The 23,845-nt window shown below is 43.6% G+C and overlaps 1 protein-coding gene across 2 annotated transcripts in view; it reads left to right on the top strand.

The window, feature by feature from the left end:
• The window catches only part of LOC115109150 (phosphatidylinositol 3-kinase regulatory subunit gamma-like), a 31,520-nt gene that overhangs the window by 2,107 nt on the left and 5,568 nt on the right, over positions 1–23,845 (top strand). Inside the window, exons 2-15 of one of the 2 annotated variants that reach the window (XM_029633778.2) lie at positions 9,407–10,134; positions 14,940–15,032; positions 17,178–17,252; positions 18,456–18,596; positions 18,894–19,083; positions 20,116–20,201; positions 20,726–20,831; positions 20,991–21,089; positions 21,244–21,424; positions 22,675–22,800; positions 22,899–23,041; positions 23,171–23,347; positions 23,440–23,511; positions 23,622–23,795. In XM_029633778.2, the coding sequence (XP_029489638.1) occupies positions 9,810–10,134; positions 14,940–15,032; positions 17,178–17,252; positions 18,456–18,596; positions 18,894–19,083; positions 20,116–20,201; positions 20,726–20,831; positions 20,991–21,089; positions 21,244–21,424; positions 22,675–22,800; positions 22,899–23,041; positions 23,171–23,347; positions 23,440–23,511; positions 23,622–23,795 (1,988 nt within the window). In that variant the 5' untranslated portion in view covers positions 9,407–9,809. Of the gene's footprint in view, positions 1–9,406; positions 10,135–10,212; positions 10,832–14,939; positions 15,033–17,177; positions 17,253–18,455; positions 18,597–18,893; positions 19,084–20,115; positions 20,202–20,725; positions 20,832–20,990; positions 21,090–21,243; positions 21,425–22,674; positions 22,801–22,898; positions 23,042–23,170; positions 23,348–23,439; positions 23,512–23,621; positions 23,796–23,845 lie in introns of those variants that run through there. The other variant, XM_065009644.1, reaches the window with a different exon arrangement.

Genomic DNA, 23,845 nt, shown 5'->3' with positions numbered 1-23,845 from the left:
AATGTCAGGTGGTCTTTTCAAACAGCTCTTACGCTTTAAGGGCATTATCACCATGTTCACAATTTCACAGTATTATTCCAACTTTGTATTTGAAATATATACACAAAACACAGGAATATTACATTTGATTCCACTGGGCTTTTAAATGATCTCATAATAATACACTACATGCTCGTCGAACATCTCATTAATGTGGAGTTGGTACCCCCTTTGCTGTTCTAACTGCCTCCACTCTTCTAGAAGGCGTTCCTCCTAGATGTTCGCACATTTCTGCAGGGACTTCCTTCCATTCAGCCACGAGAATTAGTGAGGTCGGGCACTGATGTTAGGCGATAAGCCCTGGCTTGGAGTCGGCGTTCCAATTCATTCCAAAGGTGTTTGATGGGGTTGAGGTCAGGGCTCTGCGCAGGCCATTCAATTTCTTCCACACCAAATTCGACAAACCATTTCTGTATGGAACTTGCTTTGTGCACGGGGACATTGTCATGTTGAAACAGGAAAGGACCTTCCCCAAACTGTTGCCACAAAGTTGGATGCACAGAATCGTCTAGAATGTAATTTCCCTTCACTGGAACTAAGGGCCCTAGCCTGAACCATGAATAACTGACCCAGACCATTATTTTTCCTCCACCAAACTTTACTGTTGGCACTATGCATTGGGTTAGGTAGCATTCTCCTGGCACCCACCAAACCCAGATTTGTCCGTTGTACTGCTAATTGGTGAAGCGTGATTCATCACTCCAGAGAAAGCGTTTCCACTGCTCCAATGGCGGTGAGCTTTACATCACTCCAGCCGATGTTTGGCATTGCGCATGGTGATTTTAGGATTGTGTGCGGCTGCTCGAGCATGGAAACCCATTTCATGAAGATCCCGACAAACAGTTCTTGCGCTGACAATTACTACCGAGTTCCTAAGAACTTAGGAACTCGGTAGTAATTGTTGCAACCAGGGACAGACAATTTTTTAAACTTGTTACGCCCTTCAGCATTAGGTGGTACCATTCTGTGAGCTTGTGTGGCATACCACTACATGGCGGAGCTGTTGTTGCTCCTAGACATTTCCACTTCAAAATAATGGCACTTACAGTTGACCGGGGTCAGCTCTAGCAGGGCAGACGAATTGACATGTTGGAAAGGTGGCATCCTGTAATGTTTCCGCGTTGAAAGTCACTGAGCTCTTCAGTACGGGCCATTCTACTGTTAATGTTTGTCTATGGAGATTGCATGGGTATTCTTAAACCTGTGTGATCTCTATTTATAGTCAAATACAGAATATGAGCAGGGGGGAAAGTATTCAAACACTTTTTCCACATTTTGTTACGTTAAAGCCTTATTCTAAATTGAATTGTTAAATGTCCTCATTAATCTATACACAATAAACCATAATGACAAAGCGAAAACAGGTTTTTAGGAATGTTTGCAAATGTATTAAAAATAATTACTTATTTACACAAGTATTCAGACCCCTGGTCTGATGAAACCAAGAATGAACGCTTTGACCTGAATGCAAAGTGTCAAGTTTGGAGGAAACATGGCACCATCCCCAGGGTGAAGCATGGTGGTGGTAGCATCATGCTGTGGGGATGTTTTTCAGGGACTGGGGCGAAGGTTCACCTTCAACAACACGACAATCGTAAGCACACAGCCAAGACAAAACGGGAGTGGCTTCGGAATCTCTGAATGTCCTTGAGTGGGCCAGCCAGAACCCAGACTTGAACCTGATCAAACATCTCTGGAAAGACCTGAAAATAGCTGTTTAGCGACACTCTCCATCCAATCTGACAGATCTTGAGAGGATCTATAGAGAAGAATGGGAGAAACTCCACAAATACACGTGTGTCAAGCTTGGAACTTCAAGGCTGTAATCGCTGCCAAAGGTGCTTCAACAAAGTACTGAGTAAAGGGTTTGAATATTTATGTAAATGTCATATTTCAGTTTCATTGTTAATACATTTGCAAAAATGTCAACCTGTTTTTGCTTTGTCATTATAGGGTATTGTGTGTGTAGATGCGGGGAGGAAAACAATTGAATCAATTTTAGAATAAGGCTGTAACATAACAAAATGAGTAAAAAGTCAAGGGGTCTGATTACTTTCCAAATGCACTATGTTGTCTGTGCCTGTATTAAAATGATAAATTGTCCGCAATTACTTCCACTTCACCCATTACTATTAGTGAAGTCGAAAATTATTAAGTTGGATTTCGAGGGTCAGAAGCGATCACTGCCTAGATACATTTTCTAATATTAGAACATTTCCTTGATTTGTTAGAGCATCTCTGGTGATTCCTGGGCACATGGCAGCAGACTGCCCAATAGGAATCCAGGAGACCACTAAGCTTTCGTTCTCTGTAGCAACAGTGACTTCCTTTATTTATTTATTGATGAGTGAGTTTCCCCCCCCCCCCTCTTCTTGATCCTGTCCCTTCTGCACGAGGTGCTCTCAAACGGTAAAAATCATTGTGACTAAGATTAACCATCCTATGACAGTGAAATCTTTATCCTCAAAACCCACATTGTTCTATTGTGTTGCACTGTAAAAACAGAAATACTTAGATTTTTTTTGAATATTCAAAGTACCTTGAATAAGGCAGATGTTTCTTTCAAATGGAAATGGACCGCACAGTGGAAATGACATTGTCGGAATGGTTGTGTATTTAAGGACAGGACAACCAAAAGGAGAGGATTTTTTTAAAGGGTGTTGAGGCAGAATAGAGGGGGTTAAGGATGGCGTGAGGACAGAGGCCTATGGTTGGGTATATCAGTGCCACGTGTCCACCCTGGCACCTTTCCGCTGCACTCGAAGGTTGTCGAATTGCAAACCCGCTGTGCCCCGGCCAGTTCTCGCTCTCTGCCTAAAGGTGGGTGAGTGTTGCCCTATGATGTCTTTACGTTATTTCATTTCCATCATCACCATACCAGTTGTTTGTTAGCCATAATCTGGCATTGCATTTAGGATTGTGTGCATGTCTTTGTGTTATGGCTCGTTTCAAGCTGCATCATTCTTAGATGAGCTACGGGACAGGATAACTCATCAATTTAGGAGGAATGAGCACCACAATAAATAATATTTTATGCTGTACTCAGATGGCAACATAAGACCTAAGCCATTGTCCACATGCAAAGTCAAGGTGATCTGGCTGCAGTGACGTCAAGATGTACCAGTGAAATTAATTTCCCTAGCTCATTTTGTAACTACTAGAATTTCTTAGTAAAGTATTTGCACGACGATTGCCTGTAATAAGCAGTGAATATGCAGTTTGTGTCAAGAGACACATATCTTAATCACCCATTGAGTGATAATAGCTGTTGCAGAAACATTCTAGGTCCAAGCATCTTATACAGTCACTTCCAAATTACATTCAGTGTTTGGTTTGCATGATCAATGGTGCACTTTTACTAGTGTGAGCATTAAGAAATCATGTGTGAGAGATTTATCAGACATAATTAGTAGACTACACTGCTCAAAAAAATAAAGGGAACACTAAAATAACACATCCTAGATCTGAATGAATGAAATATTATTATTAAATACTTTTTTCTTTACATAGTTGAATGTGCTGACAACAAAATCACACAAAAATTATCAATGGAAATCAAATTTATCAACCCATGGAGGTCTGAATTTGGAGTCACAATCAAAATTAAAGTGGAAAACCACAATACAGGCTGATCCAACTTTGATGTAATGTCCTTAAAACAAGTCAAAATGAGGCTCAGTAGTGTGTGTGGCCTCCACGTGCCTGTATGACCTCCCTACAACGCCTGGGCATGCTCCTGATGAGGTGGCGGATGGTCTCCTGAGGGATCCCCCACCTGTGGACGTCGGGCCCTCATACCACCCTCATGGAGTCTGTTTCTGACCGTTTGAGCAGACACATGCACATTTGTGGCCTGCTGGAGGTAATTTTGCAGGGCTCTGGCAGTGCTCCTCCTGCTCCTCCTTGCACAAAGGCAGAGGTAGCGGTCCTGCTGCTGGGTTATTGCCCTCCTACGGCCTCCTCCATGTCTCCTGATGTACTGGCCTGTCTCCTGGTAGCGCCTCCATGCTCTGGACACTACGCTGACAGACACAGCAAACCTTCTTGCCACAGCTCGCATTGATGTTCCATCCTGGATGAACTGCACTACCTGAGCCACTTGTGTGGGTTGTAGACTCCGTCTCATGCTACCACTAGAGTGAAAGCACCACCAGCATTCAAAAGTGACCAAAACATTAGCCAGGAAGCATAGGAACTGAGAAGTGGTCTGTGGTCACCACCTGCAGAACCCCTCCTTTATTGGGGGTGTCTTGCTAATTGCCTATAATTTCCACCTGTTGTTTATGCCATTTGCACAACAGCATGTGAAATGTATTGCCAATCAGTGTTGCTTCCTAAGTGGACAGTTTGATTTCACAGAAGTGTGATTGACTTGGAGTTACATTGTGTTGTTTAAGTGTTCCCTTTATGTTTTTGAGCAGTGTATATCTGGTTTAATGATGTCTTTCCAAACACAAGGGTTTAAATCCACCAGGTAGGCCTAAATAAGACCAAATCTATTAATTATAAGCCTTTATGCTTGGGCTGAGAATGGCCAGGGACCTTGCAATACGATATTTTCACGATACTTAGGTGCCAATAGGATATGTATTGCGATTTTCACTATTCTATATGCATTGTGATTCAGTACTGCGATTTATTTGAATTAGATTTTTTTTTTGCGCTTTGATGTTAAACATATTATCAGACCATAGGGTAATTTGTGGAATTAAATTGGCGTGTGTGCATTTTTGTTAGTCATCATGTATGTTGTCACACGCTTACAGCATACAGCCTAGTTTGAGGAGCGGAATAGCCTGCCGCCTGTCTGACAGCGCGAGAGTAGCTCCTCAAAAAGCTTGTAGGCTACTGGAGTGAAACCTGCTTTTCTAAGCAAAAAATAACAATTATAAATGCAATTGCGTATTCAAAACTTTGGAAGCCACGATTAAAGGAGCTATTCTTATTTCTCAATTGCAACTTGTAATTAACGTGCACCTCCCATTTGGGTGTATAGGCTGTAGCCTGCTTACCGTTGACTATCAACGCGTCACCCACCATTTTGCAATGTGAGCTTGTGGCAGTATAATTGTTTGAAACCTGAATGTTTTACTTTACTTCAAATAACGAGGCATGTCTTACGTTGCTTCAAAGAAGCCATGCGAAAAATCCATCCGTAAAAACATGGAGGCAATTATTTCATAATGACTTCCTCATGCCATTAACCAGCTTTTCCCTCATGTTCTATTGGTTTTCATATCAACTTTCTTTCGTTGTCCAGAAGCCAAAGGCACAATCCTAGTCATATTAGCAACCCATCATAGTTTGTTGCTATGAGATTCCCCTTCTTTCAAACTTTCTTACAGAGATTTGAATCTTTGTCACAACTGCTTGCATTAGGTTTAGAATGGTGAATTCTATTGTGGCAAATGTTTGAAAATGACTTTTTATTAGCTGCTTCATTCATCAGTTTAATAATCGGCTATCGCCTTTTGAAATGTAAGACAATAGGCTTGCTATTGTTTCATGTTTCCATTTAAATTAATATCTTAATGAAAAATGACCGTTCCTTGTATACATGCCAAGTATCAGAGAGGAAGAGGCAAAGCAAGAGGTTTCACTCTCGCCAAAATCGATCCAAAATAATCGCAATACGTTTCTATGGGTTTACTTTGGCCCTAAGCTTTTCACCTGCCTTTGTTAGGGCGGAAAAATAAGCATCTCGTCATTATATACAGATCTCTAATAAGATTTTCTGTTGGTTAAGTCATTTTACTGTGTGGAATTTATCTTACCGTTTGTTGACCGGTTAATGAGGGTCAGTTAGTCAGCAGCAAAATTGACCGACATTTCCACCCCTAAAATTGACCATGAACATTTAAAAGTTATGTAAAAAGCCAGTCCTACTGTTACAACTCTTAAATAAGATTGAACATATGTAGAATAACTTTCTCCAGTACTTGATATTGAGCACACTTTTTAATTTCATTCAAACCATTTCTATTTGCAGAAATATATTCTAACTACGCTGTGAATTTTTTTATGATCAGGCGTCATTATTGAACTGCGTTGCAAAGAACAAAGTTTAGGAGAAACTTGAGAAACAAAGTAGCTGAGACTATTTTCAATCAAAGGAATAAAAGAAGATGTGTTTGGAGGATTCAACCAGAATTCAATGATACACAAACGTTACCAGAGCAAAGCTCTTTCTACGCTACATGACTGGTGCGGTAACCTGCTTGGTGGTGCAACAGAATTTAAAACGAATTGTCTCATAATGGCTTTCTGCCACTCAAACCTAAATGGTATGCACAATACAAAACACCCTAACCTTTTAATGGGATACTGTAGCAATTTTTTAAAACTTTGAGGTCAATACTAAGTTTTTCATGAATCCGTCATCTCTCGCTCATAAAAAAGACTATACAATCCACAGATCTCATCTATTGTTATGTATTTGACCCATATGGAAGATGGTGTCTGTTTGGATGTTAACAAATTGAATGAAAATAATGAATAGGCCGGGACGATACCAGTATCGCGATACTTGTTAGTATCGTGGCAAAGAAGTAAACTACGAAGCGGGTTTTAACTTCTTTAGGAAAACAGCCCTAATGTTGGAAACAAACATCATAATGTTGTGATTAGGATTGCAAAGTGTCGGAAACTTTCTGGTAAATTTCCAGAAATTTCCATTAATTTTAGCCCTGGAATTTGGGGATTTTTGCTTAAATTCATCAAAAAAAGTTAGCTTATCAAATTTAAAATCAAATGTATTTACATTGCCCTTCTTACATCAGCTGATATCTCAAAGTGCTGTACAAAAACCCAGCCTAAAACCCCAAACAGCAAGCAATACAGGTGTAGAAGCACGGTGGCTAGGAAAAACTCCCTAGAAAGGTCAAAACCTAGGAAGAAACCTAGAGAGGAACCAGACTATGTGGGGTGGCCAGTCCTCTTTGGGCTGTGCCGGGTGGAGATTATAACAGAACATGGCCAAGATGTTCAAATGTTCACAAATGACCAGCGTGGTCAAATAATAATAATGACAGGCAGAACAGTTGAAACTGGAGCAGCAGCACGGCCATCATGTCAGGTAGTCCTGAGGCATGGTCCTAGGGCTCAGGTCCTCCGAGAGAGAGAAAGAGAGAATTAGAGAGAGCATACTTAAATTCACACAGGACACCGGATAGGATAGGAGAAGTACTCCAGATATAACAAACTGACCCTTAGCCCAAATTGGTGCATTCACCTTATGACCTCCAAACTAACTGACCCTAGCATAAATAAATACTGGAGGATGAGACAGGAGGGGTCAGGAGACACTGTGGCCCCATCCGATGACACCCCCGGACAGGGCCAAACAGGAAGGATATAACCCCACCCACTTTGCCAAAGCACAGCCCCCACACCACTAGAGGGATATCTTCAACCACCAACTTACCATCCTGAGACAAGGCCGAGTGTAGCCCACACAAAGATCTCCGCCACGACACAACCCAAGGGGGGGACCAACCCATAACGGGCGCGGTCCCAAACGAAAACAACCACGACCTAGAGCGATCACACCGATGATTGAGTTAAATACTTTATAAACTACACGAGCTGAAAACAAACAAAACTTCTGCAGCACAGCACACACAATCAAACTGTCGCGCTACCCAGAGCCCCTCCCCAAAGAGCTGAACGAGCTCTCTTTATTTCCTCCTTCCTTACTGCTCATGCGCTCTTAAAGTGGCAGCGCACGGTGAAGGCTCCGTGCAGATTTCGCCACAACCTGCCTAAATGACTACCCACCCATAGCACTCACATCTGTAGCCATGGGTCACATCAACACCATTATCCCAGAAACCCTAGACCCACTCTAACCCACTCAGAGACCTGACTGTGTAGTGCAAGCACAACAACCTCTCCCTCAACGTGATCAAGACAAAGGAGATGATTGTGGACTACAGGAAAAAGAGGACCGAGCACACCTCCATTCTCATCGACGGGGCTGTAGTGGAGCAGTTTGAGAGCTTCAAGTTCCTAGGCGTCCACATCCCCAACAAACTAACATGGTCCAAGCACACCAAGAGAGTCGTGAAGAGGGCACGACAAAACCTCCTCAGGAGACTGAAAAGATTTGGCATGGGTCCTCAGATCCTTAAAAAGTTTTACAGCTGCACCATCGAGAGCATCCTGATTGGTTGCATCACTGCCTGGTACGGCAACTGCTTGGCCTCCGACCGCAAGGCACTACAGAGGGTAGTACGTATGGCCCAGTACATCACTGGGGCCAAGCTTCCTGCTATCCAGGACCTCTATCCCAGGCAGTGTCAGAGGAAGGCCCTAAAAATTGTCAAAGACTGCAGCCACCCTGTTCTCTGCTACTGCATGGCAAGCGGTACCGGAGCGTCAAATATAGGTCCAAGAGGCATCTAAACAGCTTTTAACCCCAAGCCATAAGACTCCTGAACAGCTAATCAAATGGCTACACAGACTAATTGCATTGCCCCCCCCCCCCCCGCCCCCAATGCTGCTGCTACTCTCTGTTATTATCTATGCATAGTCACTTTAATTACTCAACCTACATGTACATATTACCTCGATACCGGTGCCCCCTGTATATAGCCTCCACGTTGACTCTGTACTGGTACCCCCTGTATATAGCCTCCACGTTGACTCTGTACTGGTACCCCCTGTATATAGCCTCCACGTTGACTCTGTACTGGTACCCCCTGTATATAGCCTCCACGTTGACTCTGTACCGGTACCCCCTGTATATAGCCTCCACATTGACTCTGTATCGGTACCCCCTGTATATAGCCTCCACATTGACTCTGCACCTGTACTCCCTGTTTATAGCCTCCATTTTGACTCTGTACTGGTACCCCCTGTATATAGACCCGCTATTGTTATTTACTGAAGCTCTTTAATAATTTATTATTCTAATCTCTTACTTTTTTGTAGGTATTTTCTTAAAACTGCATTGTTGGTTAAGTGCGTGTAAGTAAGCATTTTACTGTAAGGTCTACACCTGTTCTATTCGGCGCATGTGACAAATAGAATTTGATTTGAAGTAGAACAAATGCCGGAATGTCGCAGTGTCCCTTTAAGTTAGTAGTGTCATAAGATTTGAATTAGTTGAGTGTCTGTGATAGTTGACTGAGGCTAAGAACACTTGGTGCTTATTATTCAAGGGGAACGTAGGCCTAGGCTAGCCCTTTTCTACATTTCAGTTGACAGTTTCGTAGATTTATATGTGGGGTATCCTTTTGGGAAAAATGGATGGGATAACGTTTAGCTCCCCGTTTAAACAGGTTTTAAATGAAAAAAAAACCTCATTGATTTGGCTTCATGTGCTTAATGTATTCTCTTCTGAATCTGTGCCTTTTGTCTTCTGTAGAGCTTTCCACCAGGAACACTTGGAAGATTCTCAATACGACGTGCTCAGAGTCACTGAAGTGCCTGCCCTGCACCTGTCATTCCTAGACCGTACCAGTGTAAATCAGAACCCTACTTTGGTTCAGCTCTTACCTGCAAGTCTCGGGTCTTTCCAAAGAGCATGTTGCCAATGCCGTCTCTCTGCTCCATTGTCTGGTTACACCGAGGGATCAAGCTAAAGAAAGTGCTTTATTTCTCAAACACAGGCCAGGTCTGAGTTTCAACCATTCACACCAACAGTTCAGTCACGCTTCTTAGTTTTAGTTGAAAATTCCTGAATAGTGTTGCCATCACAATTAACATCCTCAACACTCTGGCACTTCACTGCCCTGGTCAGTGTGTATCATAGTTGGAAATCTTTGCACATGGCTGTAGAGGGCTTCCAATTCATAGCAATTTATGTCTATAACAAAGACTGGGACGAGGACCTTGACCTCCAGCCAGGGGACATACTGACCGTCAGCAAGACGTCACTGACATCTCTTGGGCTCAAGGATGGGGACGAGGAGCACCCGGATTGCCTGGGATGGATGGTGGGAGTCAACAAGCGCACTAAGCAGAGGGGAGACTTCCCTGGGACGTATGTCCAGTATGTGGGGCCTGTGAAGATGTATGTGGTGCCCAACCAGCCTCTGCAGCAGAGACCCCTCCCAGCAGCCCCCAGGCCTCAGCCTCCCCCAGCACATCAAGGTAGGACACAGTGCCTTCAGAAAGTATTCATACCCCTTGACTTATTCCTCAATTTGTTGTTACAGCCTGAATTCAAAATTGGTGAGGAAAACATTTTATTTAATCAATCTACACACAATACCCCATAATGACAAAGTGAAAACATGTTTTTGGGCATTTTTGCTAATTTATTGAAAGTGAAGTACAGAAATATCTAATTTGACTATTCACACCCCTGAGTCAATTCTTTGTAGAAGCACCTTTGGCAGAGATTACAGCTGTGAATCTTTCTGGGTAAGTATCTTAATTATGAGCATTCTTCAAGCTCTGTCAAATTGGTTGTTGATCATTGCTACAGCCATTTTCAGGTCTTGCCGTAGATTTAAGCCATAACTGTAACTCGGCCATTAAGGAACATTCGCCATCTTCTTGTTAAGCAACTCCCGTGTAGATTTGGCCTTGTGTTTTAGGTTATTGTCCTGCTGAAAGGTGCATTTATCTCCCAGTGTCTGGTGGAAAGCAGACTGAACCAGGTTTTCGTCTAGGATTTTGCCTGTGCTTAGCTCCATATCCTGAAACTCCTAATCCTTAATGGTTACAGGCATACCCATAACATGATGCAGCCATCACTACGCTTGAAAATATGGAGAATGGTACACAGTAATGTGTTGTATTGGATTTGCCCCGAACATAATACTTTGTATTCAGGACAAAAAAGGTAATTGGTTTGCAACATTTTTTGAAGTATTACTTTAGTGCCTTGATGTAAACAGGATGCATGTCTTGGAATATTTTTTATTCTGTACAAGCATTCTTCTTTTCACTCTGTCATTTAGGCTAGTATTGTGAAGTAACTACAATGTTGTTGATCCATCCTCAGTTTTCTCCTCACAGCCATTAAACTCTGTTTTAAAATCACCATTGCCCTCATGGTGAAATCCCTCAGTGGTTTCCTTCCTTCTCTCCGGCAACCGAGTTAGGAAGGATCTTTGTCGTGACTGGCTATATTGATACACCATCCAAAGTGTAATTAATAACTTCACCATGCTCAAATGTCAGCTCCCCCCACATCTACCAATAGGTGCCCTTCTTTGCGAGGCATTGGAAAACCTCCCTGGTCTTTGTGATTGAATCTGTGTTTGAAATTCACTGCTTGACTAAGAGACCTTACAATTATCTATATGTGTGGGGTATGGAGATGAGGTAGCCATTTAAAAAAAATCTATATATGTTATTATACACTATTATTGCACACGGAGTGAGTCAATGCAATTTACATGACTTGTTAATTAAGCACATTTTACTCCTGAACTTATTTAGGTTTTCCATAAAAGGGGTTGAATAATTATTGACTCAAGCCATTTCAGCTTGTCATTTTTTCTTAATTTGTAAAAAACAAAAATCCACATTGACATTATGTGGTATTTGTGTGGAGGTCAGTGACAAAAAAAAATCTAAATTGAATACATTTTTAATTCAGGCTGTAACACACCAAAATGTGGAAAAAGTCAAGGGGTGTGAATCATTTCTGAAGGCACTGTGAAGGCACACACACCACAGACTCCCCACATTGGGGGTCGTGTTTAAATATGAACACCCCAAGCAAGGTCATAGATTCATTAAACAGAAGTGTTCTGAAAATAGTGTTATGACAAAAGGTTTAATGATTAACTTCTGCATACAAGAATACGTACTGTACTGTAGGATTACAAGAGCAACAAACCCTGTCTACTTTTTCAACATTCTAGATGATTTTACTCTTTAATTTTTTTTTAAATCTGTGATGTCCGCTTATCTTTTATTTGTATTTTGTTATTTACCCATAATTATTGTCTTCACATAGTATCAGCTCACCTTCCATTTCCCTTTGTACTTCAGTTTTCTGCCTGTTGCTCCCCTTCTGGAGGCAGTAAATTGTGTTGCTTGCTTTGGGAGCTTGGAAAAGCACCAGGTCAGTCTGGAAAGGGAGCAGGTAGGGGAGCTTTCTGCTGAAGCAGCACATTCCTCTGGAGCCACGTGACACTGCTTCAATATTTGCCTTCTATTCATTCTCTGTAGGGGGGCAGGTCAGCTCAGTTCCTCTCCAGGCCACAGGCCTGCTAGGAGAAATGGAAATGATACCCACAGCTGCCCAAGCAATTCCAACCTGTTAGCCTTGGACACGTTTCCCCATGTCCCCTCTCTTTGCTGCAGCCCTGCTACTCTTGCATCTTGCATACTTGCTTTCCTTTTTTCTTTCTATGTCTCTAAAATGCCATGGGTTGTAGAGTAGTTTTTCCTTCTATTTAGTCATTACTGACAATTTGCTCTGAAATGAAAGATGAAAAATGTTTGACACAATTTGATTGGGAGTTAAATCTAATTTATACCTAACGTATGTACACAACACAATTAGTTACGCAAAATGGCTTCCCTGCATAGTTGCATCGAGTTATACATTTTGGGCTGTACACTTCTGTGTATTTTTGCAACTTAGGCCTATCTACTCAGGACAGGCCTAATTGTATTCCTGCATTGCATATGTACTTCAGGTATTTTAAATGTGGCTTTAGGCAAAACCCCTGTCATCCAACTAAGGATAGTTTGTGATATTGTAGGTGGTTTGAGTGCAATATGAACTTGACATGCAATTTAGACCGTTTTTTTAAAGCCCAGGCGAACTACCTTCGTCCTTGGAGAAAAAGACTCACCCATGCTGTATAATTTAGTTTCCAGACATGCTCTACATTTTCATTCTTTTAATTGGGGAATGTTAAAGGCTTATTTTACTGGCGGGACCTATGTTAGTTATATTTAGTCTGTCTGCAGGAGACACATACCATTAATTGCAGCCAATGGACTAGTAAAGATACCCAGCCTTGGGACAGGGAGTGACGACGGACCGTTCTACGAATTAGGTTGAGCAGGCAGTGGTGTACGGGAACACAGGGAGTGACACAGCCCAAAGCCTGGTGTCCAGGTTTCTTAATTTTCTCCACAATTCTTCCATCCAACTAAGCAGCTGGAGTAGAATAAAACTGCTTAGAATGGCCACTGTGAGGCTAGCAGAGACTTTGAGAGTTCAATTGCTGAAATGTGATTCTTTTTTGATTGCTCAACATCTCAGGAACTCTACAACAAAGCATTTAAGACTGAGGCAACTAAATATAAAAACGGACATTTTCAAGGTGGTGTAGACATAGGCCTACTGCTTCGTGGAAAAAATACATGTCATCTATGCACTTAAATAGCGAATGGAGAACTGCTTTTCCCCTTGGTTCATTTTCATGCCAGCCAGTTAGGCTATACTCCTGTTGTAAAGGGAAGCAATGTGCTAAATTATTAGGAAAGTTGAGAAATAAATATAGTAGGCCTAGCCTATAGAAGGCTGATGGGATCCTCTTTTTAATAGAGGCCATCACCCTGTTTTCTAACACAATTGCATAGCCTATAGAAATGTTTCGCAACATGAGCTCATGGGTCCTCATGAAGTGTTTGCATTGATGTCAGAGTGGTTAGAGGGACAATAGAGTGCTGAGTACCAGGCAGTTTGCAAGTTTGGTAGGCCTCTAATGACCATCTGCAGCATCAGAGCTTGGAGAAGCTTAATTACTGTGACTAAATGGTCATGTGCAATTTGAATGCCTTCATGTGACCGCCGGTGTGGCGGTAATACAGTCACCGCAACAGCCCTAGTCATAGTCACTACTGAAGAAAACATTTTCTGTACAAAAACAAGTTTTTACGTCTAGGGCTATTGTTTTCTTCCGACAATGCGTTTAATAAGCTTAGGTCCAATCTGCCCTCTCACATGCAAATGTTGGGTTTAATTATGGCAGTATTTTGTGCAGTGGCCAATAGGCATATTTTCAGATGGTCAATGCAGTCGGTAGGGTAGGCCTACAACTTCTTGAGCTGTGTTTTTGTTTGAGTCCTCTGTCTTTGATATTGTTCTGTGGAGGATTTATATTATTATTTTGCTTATGAGTCCTCAGCTCACTACTAATTCCTGAACTTTACACACACACACACACACACACACACACACACACACACACACACACACACACACACAGTTCTTAGAAGCCATTTCATATTGCCGAAAGTATTTTCAATATAACCTTACTGTATGTAGTCTAATGCACTGTTTGTAGTACAGGCAAATATGTTTTTTTATTGTATATTTATTTTGTTTTTGTATTGTACAGTTGCGACTTAGCAAGACTGACTCAAACATGCAATACTCAGCCACTGTACAGCAGCTAGGCTCCAGAGCATTTGGGAATGGTGACCCTTGGAAGAGTGAAGGCTGCAGAGAAGCAGGGGGGTGGGGCGGACATTATACAGGAGGGAAATCAAGAGCTGGGCAGCAATTTTCCATGTTTAACGTGCAGCAGAGAGGGGGAATGTGCTGACATGGTACTTTCTGTGAACTCCAAAATGATCAGACATGGTTTAGGCTTGCGCTGCCAGGAGGCACGGGGTGCCAAGCTTATACAGTGGGTCTGAAAATGAGGCTCTGGCGCGCTGCCACCGGAGGTTATGCCTGTTCAGGGTTTTTAAAAAATTAAAATCCTTCATTGTGTTACACTGAGACCCTTGAAAAACCCTCCTCACGCAAAGGGCTGTGGTGAAACATGGCCTTGCAATGGAGTGGAGGGGAGAGTGAAATTCCTGAAAGAAAATTAAACTGGGTATTTGTTGTGAAAAGATTAAAAGTTATTTAAGGGGCTGTTGTAATTTTGATTGAGCTTTGTTTGGTGTCTTTGATTGCTACAGATTTGCTGTAATAATAATTTGAAACAAGATCAAGGCCTAATGGGTATCCTATCCTATTTGTCTTCCAGGGACTTCAGCTCAAGAGTTTGTCCAGCCTTTTCCACCCCCAGAAAATGCCCTCCCCACTTTGGTGAAGTTGATAGAGGCCATTGAGAAAAAAGGTAAGATGGCTGTGTGATATCGGAACACGTTTGAATCTGATGTGTTTAGTACAAGTCATTTGACAAGAGAAGCAGCAGCATTGACCTGGAAATATGCCACATAGTACTTTCGATGTGACATTAATGTATCAGTTATCCATACTTGCATGTAAACTAATGCTTTGGTAGAATATATTTTATGCATGACATGTACTGTACAGTGCCTTCAAAAGGAATTCAGACCCCTTGACTTTTCCCACATTTTGTTACGTTACAGCCTTATTCTAAAATTGATTCAATTGTTTTGTTTTTTTCAACCATCTACACACAATACCCCATAATGACATAGCAAATGCAGGTTTTTGGAAATGTTTGCTAATTTATATATTTTTTAAAACTGAAATATTACATTTATATAAGTATTCAGACCCTTTACTCAGTACTATGTTGAAGCACCTTTGGCAGCGATTACAGCATCTGTTAGATCGGTTCAAGTCTGGGCTCTGGCTGGGCCATCCAAGAACATTCAGAGACTTGTCCCGAAGCCACTCCTGCTTTGTATTGGCTGTGTGCTTAGGGTCGTTGTCCTGTGGAAGGTGAACCTTTACCCCAGTCTGAGGTCCTGAGCGCTCTGGAGCAGGTTTTCATCAAGGATCTTTCTGTACATTTCTCCGTTCATCTTTGCCTTGATCCTGACTAGTCTGCCAGTCCCTGACTCAGAAAAACATTGACGCAGCATGATGCTGCCACCACCATGCTTCACCGTAGGGATGGTGCCAGGTTTCCTCCAGACGTGACGCTTTGCATTCAGGCCAAAGAGTTCAATCTTGGTTTCATCAGACCAGAGAATCTTTAGGTGCCTTTTGGCAAACTCCAAGCGGGCTGTCATGTGCCTTTTACTGAGGAGTGAATTCCGTCTGGCCACGCTACCATAAAGGCCTGATTGAGAGATGGTTGTCCTTCTGGAAGGTTCTCTCATGTCCACAGAGCAACTTTACAGCTCTGTCAGAGTGACCATCAGGTTCTTGGTCACCTCCCTGACCAAGGCCGTTCTCCTCCGATTGCTCATTTTGGCCGGGCGGCCAGCTCTAGGAAGAGTCTAGGTCGTTCCAAACATCGTCCATTTAAGAATGATGGAGGCCACTGTGTTCTTGGGGACCTTCAAAGCTGCAGACATTTTTCGGTACCCATCCCCAGATCTGTGCCTCGACACAATGTTGTCTCGGAGCTCTACGGACAATACCTTTGACCTCATGGCTTTCTTTATTTTTGCTCTGACATGCATTGTCAGCTATGGGACCTTTTATATAGACAGGTGTGTGCCTTTCCAAATCATGTCCAATCAATTGAAATTTTCACAGGTGGACTCCAATTAAGTTTTAGAAACAGCTCAAGGAGGATTAATGGAAACAGGATGCACCTGAGTTCAATCTTGAATCTCATAGCAAAGGGTCTGAATACTTATGTAAGTAAGGTATTTCTGTTTTTTATATTTAATAAATTAGCAACATTTAAAAAACTGTTTTTCGCTTTGTCATTATGTGTCATAATTGTGTAGATTGCTGAGGATTTAAAAATAAATAAATTGTGGTATAAGGCTGTAATGTAACAAAATGTGGAAAAAGTCAAGGGGTCTGAATACTTTGTGAAGGCACTGTATACATACATGTATTTAGCTTTGATCATGGTCCACTTAGATCCCCATGGTCTACAAACAGTGTCATTTAAAAGGTGGATCTGCTGCTAGAGGAGACACCCTGGCTTTGATAGGAACTCTCCTCTGCCTTTCCTTATTTGGGCAAAAGTCCGTCCTTGTTTTGGGATCCACCCCTGTAAACGTAATTTGCTTTTCATACAACCACATTCCCTGAGAGGACGCAGGAGTTGAGCAAATCGAATTGAGAAAAGGCCCTCTCCTCTCTCCATCTGATCTTTGACCTTTCAGACTTAGCACTCCTGAAAGTGTCTCCTGGGCCTCCAGGTAGCATGTGGAAGGCCAGTTTAGTGTTGAAACGTTTCAGTTAGCGTCTCAGTCATGTATTTTCAGCTCTGGGAGCTGTATTTTGGATGTTTATACGTGTGACTAATTGATCCACTAATAGAGGAATGCCAGGAGAGAAAATACTATTTCAGAAGGGTAACTGTGTGTGTGTCAAACTCTTGCAGGTTTGGAGTGCGAGACGCTGTACAGGAAGTCTGGCTCCTTGGCTGCTGGCGGTCATAGACAGAGCCTGATTTTTGGTAAGACCCTCTTTTTCTCTCTTGCACATTATGCTTGTGCATGAATTTATTGTTCTTACATTCAACTCTTGCTGAGCTGTACAAGTTGATAGAGTCTGTTGCCATCGTCGGATAGTCATCCATTCCTGTAGGATAAAAAGTAATTCACTCCGAACCCTGTGACTTCAATGATTGTGGTGCTGTTCATTCTATAGCCCTGCCTATTGAGTTCAGTTAGGAAAATAACTCAGAGGGGTGATGACCATGCTGTCCTCGTGGTTCCTGTAGGATACACTACATGCTCTGTTTGTCTTTGCTCTATTTCAACAGTGGGCCATTAACACAGCCTTTGTTTGTGTAGAGAAATAGGCCAGTCTGTTCAAACGGATCAAAGAGACGGATGGATGCTGTGCCCCCCCCACACAAAATAAACGATCTTGCATATATTGCACTTCATTATTTCACTTCTCTGTGAGCCCCGCTGTACTGAAGAGTGAGGACAGCCTCGGGAGTGTTATTTTCACTCCGTGACCGATTTTGCATTAATTGCAATATAATTGGCTCTAAGAGTTCGTTCCGCTTGTTATTCTGTGCTTATCTATATACATGGCACTGTTTGTTTCGACTGGAGAAAGTAAACACTTGGGTGTTCCAAGGAATCAAGTGACCTGGGACTTGCTTAGCAACATCCATGCCACAATGAGTTTGAGTACGGTCTCCCAAAGATTTGAGCAGACAGGACGATGTAGGCTAGATCAAGTGTCAACAGCATGTTCTGAGATGCACACCCCCACCCCCCACAAACACACCTTTCACATGCCACAGACAGACCGACCCAGATTCTCCCCATGCTCACACACTCACACATGCCAGACACTCTCCCCACTGTCTATCTGCTCAGATGGAGAGCTGGACCAGACCAGGCAGGCCTTTTAAGACAGCTGTTTGCTAGCTGAGGCGTGACGGAGCAGTAAGCAGCACCCAGCCAGTCTGGCCTGCCTGTCGCATCGGTGAAAGAGGAGGAGGTTGTTATTTTAGGCTCTCAGACACTGTCATAGGACTAGTCTGGACACTGTCTCCCAGACAGCACACTTAGCCGCACCAGAAACTCTGGCCACAAAGCACAACTCTTGGGACACCTTACCACAGAACAGGAAAACCAGCGATGTACACAAACAGACTCTGCTGTGTCTGAATTAGCAACCTAAAGTGTTCTTTTTACAGAGCTCTCGGAGCCTGAGATGGGCCAGTACGACGTCCAGGCGCTCTCAGAGGCCCTGATGGGATTCCTGCAGGACTTGCCCTCCCCCATCATCCCAGAGTGTGTCTATCCCAGCCTGAAGATTGCCCTGCAAGAGGAAGCAGGTAACGGCATCTTTAGCACTAACATGCTTCTTCATGTATCTCATTAAGAACTGATGCAAGTGATTCCAGGAGCATATTCTACTAACAAAAACAAAAACAAAAAAAACAGCTATCATTGAAGCACACTATCAGGTGACTGTTGAAAGAATTGTGTATATTTTGGAATCGGCTTAGAAATACAAAGCAAAATGTGAATTTGGCATTCGATAGAAAATAATGTTGTCGGTTTACCATTGTGTCTCAAACCCAAGGCACTAAGGTTGTCATGCAGTCTCCTTGCTGGTTCTTATTTCCCAGAGCTGTCTGTCGAGGAGACAGGCAAGCGTTTACTGAAGGCACTGGAGCCCCCGGCCGTGCCCCTGCCAGGCCTGCTCACCCTGCAGTACCTACTCAGACACTTGGACCGAGTGGGCCAGAGCTCGCCCCACAATGGCCTGGACCCTCACACCCTCGCACTCCTCTTCAGCCCTCTGCTGCTCCCCGCTGGGTCAGTCTCACATTTAAAGAAATACCTATGTCGGTATGGGGGGGTTGTCCAGCCAATAGACACAGAGGGAAAGGGAGAGAGAAATACTGGCCAGCTAATAGACACGAGATAGAAATACTGGCCAGCCAATAGACAGACACAAGAGAGAAATACTGGCCAGCCAATAGACACAGGGAGAGAGAGATACTGGCCAGCCAACAGCTAGAGGGAGAGAGAAATACTGGCCAGTCAATAGACATGGGAGAGAGGGAGAGAGAAATACTGGCCAGCCAATAGACACGGGAGAGAGGGAGAGAGAAATACTGGCCAACCAATAGACGCAGAGAGAGGGCACGAGAGATACTGGCCAGCCAACAGAGAGAGGGAGGACAAAAACTGGCCAGCCAATAGACACAGAGAGGGAGAGAGAGATACTGGCCAGCCAACAAAGAGAGGGAGAGAGAAATACTGGCCAGCCAATAGAGAGAGGGAGAGAGAAATACTGGCCAGCCAACAGAGAGAGGGAGAGAGAGATACTGGCTAGCCAACCGAGAGAGGGAGAGAGAGATACTGGCCAGCCAACAGAGAGAGGGAGAGAGAAATACTGGCCAGCCAACAGAGAGAGGGAGAGAGAAATACTGGCCAGCCAACAGAGAGAGGGAGAGAGAAATACTGGCCAGCCAACAGAGAGAGGGAGAGAGAAATACTGGCCAGCCAACAGAGAGAGAGAGGAAGAAATGCATCAACAATGACCAGCATCCTCTTGAGTTCATGCGGTTGTCAGTCTACAAAGTATCTGGCTGTAGAAATGGTCTGCAGGTTGAACCAGCTTGAGATAGAAGCCATAACACATCTGTTTTCCTGGAAGGACACTATTCTCTGAAGTCAGCAAAATATACAGTACGTCCCCTCAACACCTCTCCAACCAATGTCCCACGTTACTGACCTTTCCCTCCTGTACTGTTGTAAAATATGACTCCCCTCATCCCGTTGAACCACTCTTTCCACCGTACTCCGAATGACTGACGTAGGAGTGTATTGATTTTTGTCCAGGTCAGAAGAAGATTGTCAGGTTTCTGCCCAGGTGCTGGAGAGACTGCTGGTGGTGAGGGCCTGGGAGCTGGAAGAAATGCCACCAGGTAAACACCTTGGCCTAGTTCTGTTATAATCTCCACCCGGCACAGCCAGAAGAGGACTGGCCACCCCACATAGCCTGGTTCCTCTAGGTTTCTTCCTAGGTTTTGGCCTTTCTAGGGAGTTTTTCCTAGCCACCGTGCTTCTACACCTGCATTGCTTGCTGTTTGGGGTTTTAGGCTGGGTTTCTGTACAGCACTTTGAGATATCAGCTGATGTACGAAGGGCTATATAAATACATTTGATTTGATTTGATTTTGAAATCAAATTTGATTTGTCACATGCGCCGAATACAACAGGTGAAATGCTTACTTTACAAGCCCCTTAACAAACAATGCAGTTCAAACAATAGAGTTATGAAAATATTTACTAAATAAACTGAAGTTTTTTAAAAAGTAACACAATAATGAGGCTATATACACAAGCTCACAACAATATATCACTCACTAAAAAACACCTCTATCTCTTGGGTCCATTTTGAATGGATGTCCCACTGTGTTGTGACACCACCTATTGGTCCCTTTGACAGCCCTACCTCCCAAACCTTCCAAAACCAAAGCCATGACATCCTCTGTGATCAATGGAGACGGCAGCAAGATGGCCGATGCAGAGTGGTACTGGGGAGACATTTCCAGGTACAATTTATCTGGCTATATAATTAATCCAGTGTTAATGTCCACACTTGGTTAGTTACAGTTGAGACCACAATCTTCTGTTTCAAGAAGAAATGATTGTCACTTGTCACTCATCTTACTCACCCAGTTTTAGTGATGTAATCATGATATTTTTTCCAGAGAGGAGGTGAATGAGAAGATGAGAGACATGCCGGATGGGACTTTCTTGGTCCGAGACGCCTCAAGCAAGGTGCAAGGAGAATACACATTGACTCTCAGGTAAGGGTATTGATCATTTAGTCTGTCTAAAAGAGACTAGAAGTACTCCCTAGTCACTCGTTTCAAATGCAATGACGTTTCACCACTTTGGATAGCTTCCAGAGACTTTCACAGAAGCTCTGTAACATTGCTCAACTGCTCTGGCCTTTTCTAGAAAAGGAGGAAACAACAAGCTGATCAAGATCTTCCACCGAGGCGGCAGGTACGGATTCTCTGAGCCGCTGACGTTTTCCTCTGTGGTGGAGCTCATCCTGCATTATCACCAGGAGTCACTGGCCCAGTACAACCCCAAGCTGGACTCGCGGCTACTGTACCCCATCTCCAAATATCAGCAGGTAGTAGAATGATTCTGTTTATGTTGGTTTGACTTCTGGGCCTTATGTCAATGGGGTTACTTGGTTTTTAAATAGATGATATGAGAAAAGGAATGCAGCCTTCGAACAGCACCCTTATTCTTTCTGGAAGGCCTTACATTTCTTATGGCACATGCGTTAAGGAAAATCCCAAACCCATGGCATCCCCAAGAGGACTGCAATAGCGTGTCTGAAATGTTATCAAACAATTATGTTTAAGTGAGGAGAGTTTGCTTGCTGCCCCTCTATTTGAAATACATTGAGCCCACATTGAGTGTTCTATAGCTCAACATCTTGCTGTGGTTGTATCACAACAACCTCTCCCTCAATGTGAGCAAAACAAAGGAGCTGATCGTGGACTACAGGCCGAACAGGCCCCCATTAACATCAACGGGGCTGTAGTGGAGCGGGTTGAGAGTTTCAAGTTCCTTGGTGTCCACATCACCATCGATCTATCATGGTCCAAACACACCAAGACAGTTGTGAAGAGGGCACAACAAAACCTTTTCCCCCTTAGGAGACTGAAAAGATTTGGCATGGGTCCCCAGATCTCAAAACGTTTGGCAGCTGCACCATCGAGATTATCCTGACCGGTTGCATCACCGCATGGTATGGCAACTGCTCGGCATCTGACCGTAAGGCGCTACAGAAGGTAATGCATACCGCCCAGTACATCACTGGGGCCAAGCTTCCTGCAATCCAGGACCTATATAATAGGCGGTGTCAGAGGAAAGCCCATAAAATTGTCAAAGACTCCAGTCACCCAAGTCATAGACTGTTCTCTCTGCTACCACATGGCAAGCGGTACAGGAGCGCCAAGTCTAGGACCAAGAGGCTCCTTAACAGCTTCTACCCCAAGCCATAAGACTGCTGAACAATTAATCAAATGGCCACCGGACTATTACATTGACCCCTCCATTGGTTTTGTACACTGCTGCTACATGCTGTTTATTATCTATGCATAGTCACTTCACCCCTACGTACATGTACAAATTACCTCTAAGCTGTACCCACACACACTGACTCGGTACCCCCTGAATATAGCCTCGTTATTGTGTTGATTTTTATTATTGTTTACTTTATTTGGTAAATGTTTTCTCAACTCTTCTTGAACTGCACTGTTGGTTAAGGGCTTGTCAGTAAGCATTTCACGGTAAGGTCTACACTTCTTGTATCTGGCGCATGTGACAAATAGTTTGATTTGGTTAGTTAATGGTCTTTGTTATTTCCAGGACCAGGTGGTGAAAGAGGACAACGTGGAAGCAGTAGGAGAGCAACTGAAGCTGTACCATGAACAGTACCAGGAGAAGAGCCGGGAATATGACGTCTTGTATGAAGAGTACACTCGCACCTCTCAGGTACATATTCAACACATCCATTTTCACTGTCATATTTGGGACTGGGTTCCATAGCACTTGAAATGAGCAAAACCTCATCTGTTTTCCCTGTACTCCAGGAGTTACAGATGAAGCACACGGCCATCGAGGCCTTCACCGAGACCATCAATATCTTTGAGGAGCAGTGCGAGACCCAAGAGCGCTACAGCAAAGAGTACATTGACAAGTTCCACAGGGAGGGCAACAGCCAAGAGATTGAGAGGTATCTACATTGCCTGTTATAGGATTTTCATGTTGTGATACAGGGTTTGAACTAGCCCTCTGACTGAAGCCTGTAGTGATCATGACTATGAAGTGGGGGACCTCCCAATCTTGTCGCTCCACCTTACAGAATCCAAAGTAATTCAGATAAGCTGAAGTCTCGTGTGACTGAGATCCATGACAGCAAGCGGAAGCTGGAGCAGGACCTGAAGGAGCAGGCGACGGACAACCGAGAGATCGACAAGAAGATGAACAGTCTGAAACCAGACCTCATGCAGCTGAGGAAGATCAGAGACCAGTACCTGGTGTAGGTTATACACACACACACACACTTTACAATGCGAAACTGAAATGTTTAGGAACATGGGAACTAACCGTTAGCTTGTGTTAACGCCCCAGGTGGCTCAATCAGAAGGGCACCAGACAGAAGAAGATTAACGAGTGGCTTGGGATCAAGAACGATGTGGAAGAGTGAGTTAAACCAATGTGGCCGTCTGACAGTTGTGATGTATCACCATGTTTAATCATGTCTTATTGTGTATCATATTGACCCTAGTTTCATCCCCTCTTCTCCCTCCCAGCCTATATTCTCTGGTGGATGAGATGGATGACCTGCCACACCATGACGAGCGCACCTGGTACGTGGGCGACATCAAGCGAGGCCAGGCCGAAGAGCTGCTAAGGGGCAGGGGTGACGGCACCTTCCTGATCCGAGACAGCCAGTCCCAGAAGGGCTCATATGCCTGCTCTGTAGCGTGAGTCCCATTAACCTGCTCTGTAGCGTGAGTCCCATTAACCTGCTCTG

Source organism: Oncorhynchus nerka, linkage group LG25 (assembly GCF_034236695.1).
Source record: "Oncorhynchus nerka isolate Pitt River linkage group LG25, Oner_Uvic_2.0, whole genome shotgun sequence".
Classification (NCBI taxonomy): domain Eukaryota; kingdom Metazoa; phylum Chordata; class Actinopteri; order Salmoniformes; family Salmonidae; genus Oncorhynchus; species Oncorhynchus nerka.
Note: the sequence above shows the minus strand (reverse complement) of the source record. Positions and strands in the feature narration are given on the sequence as shown.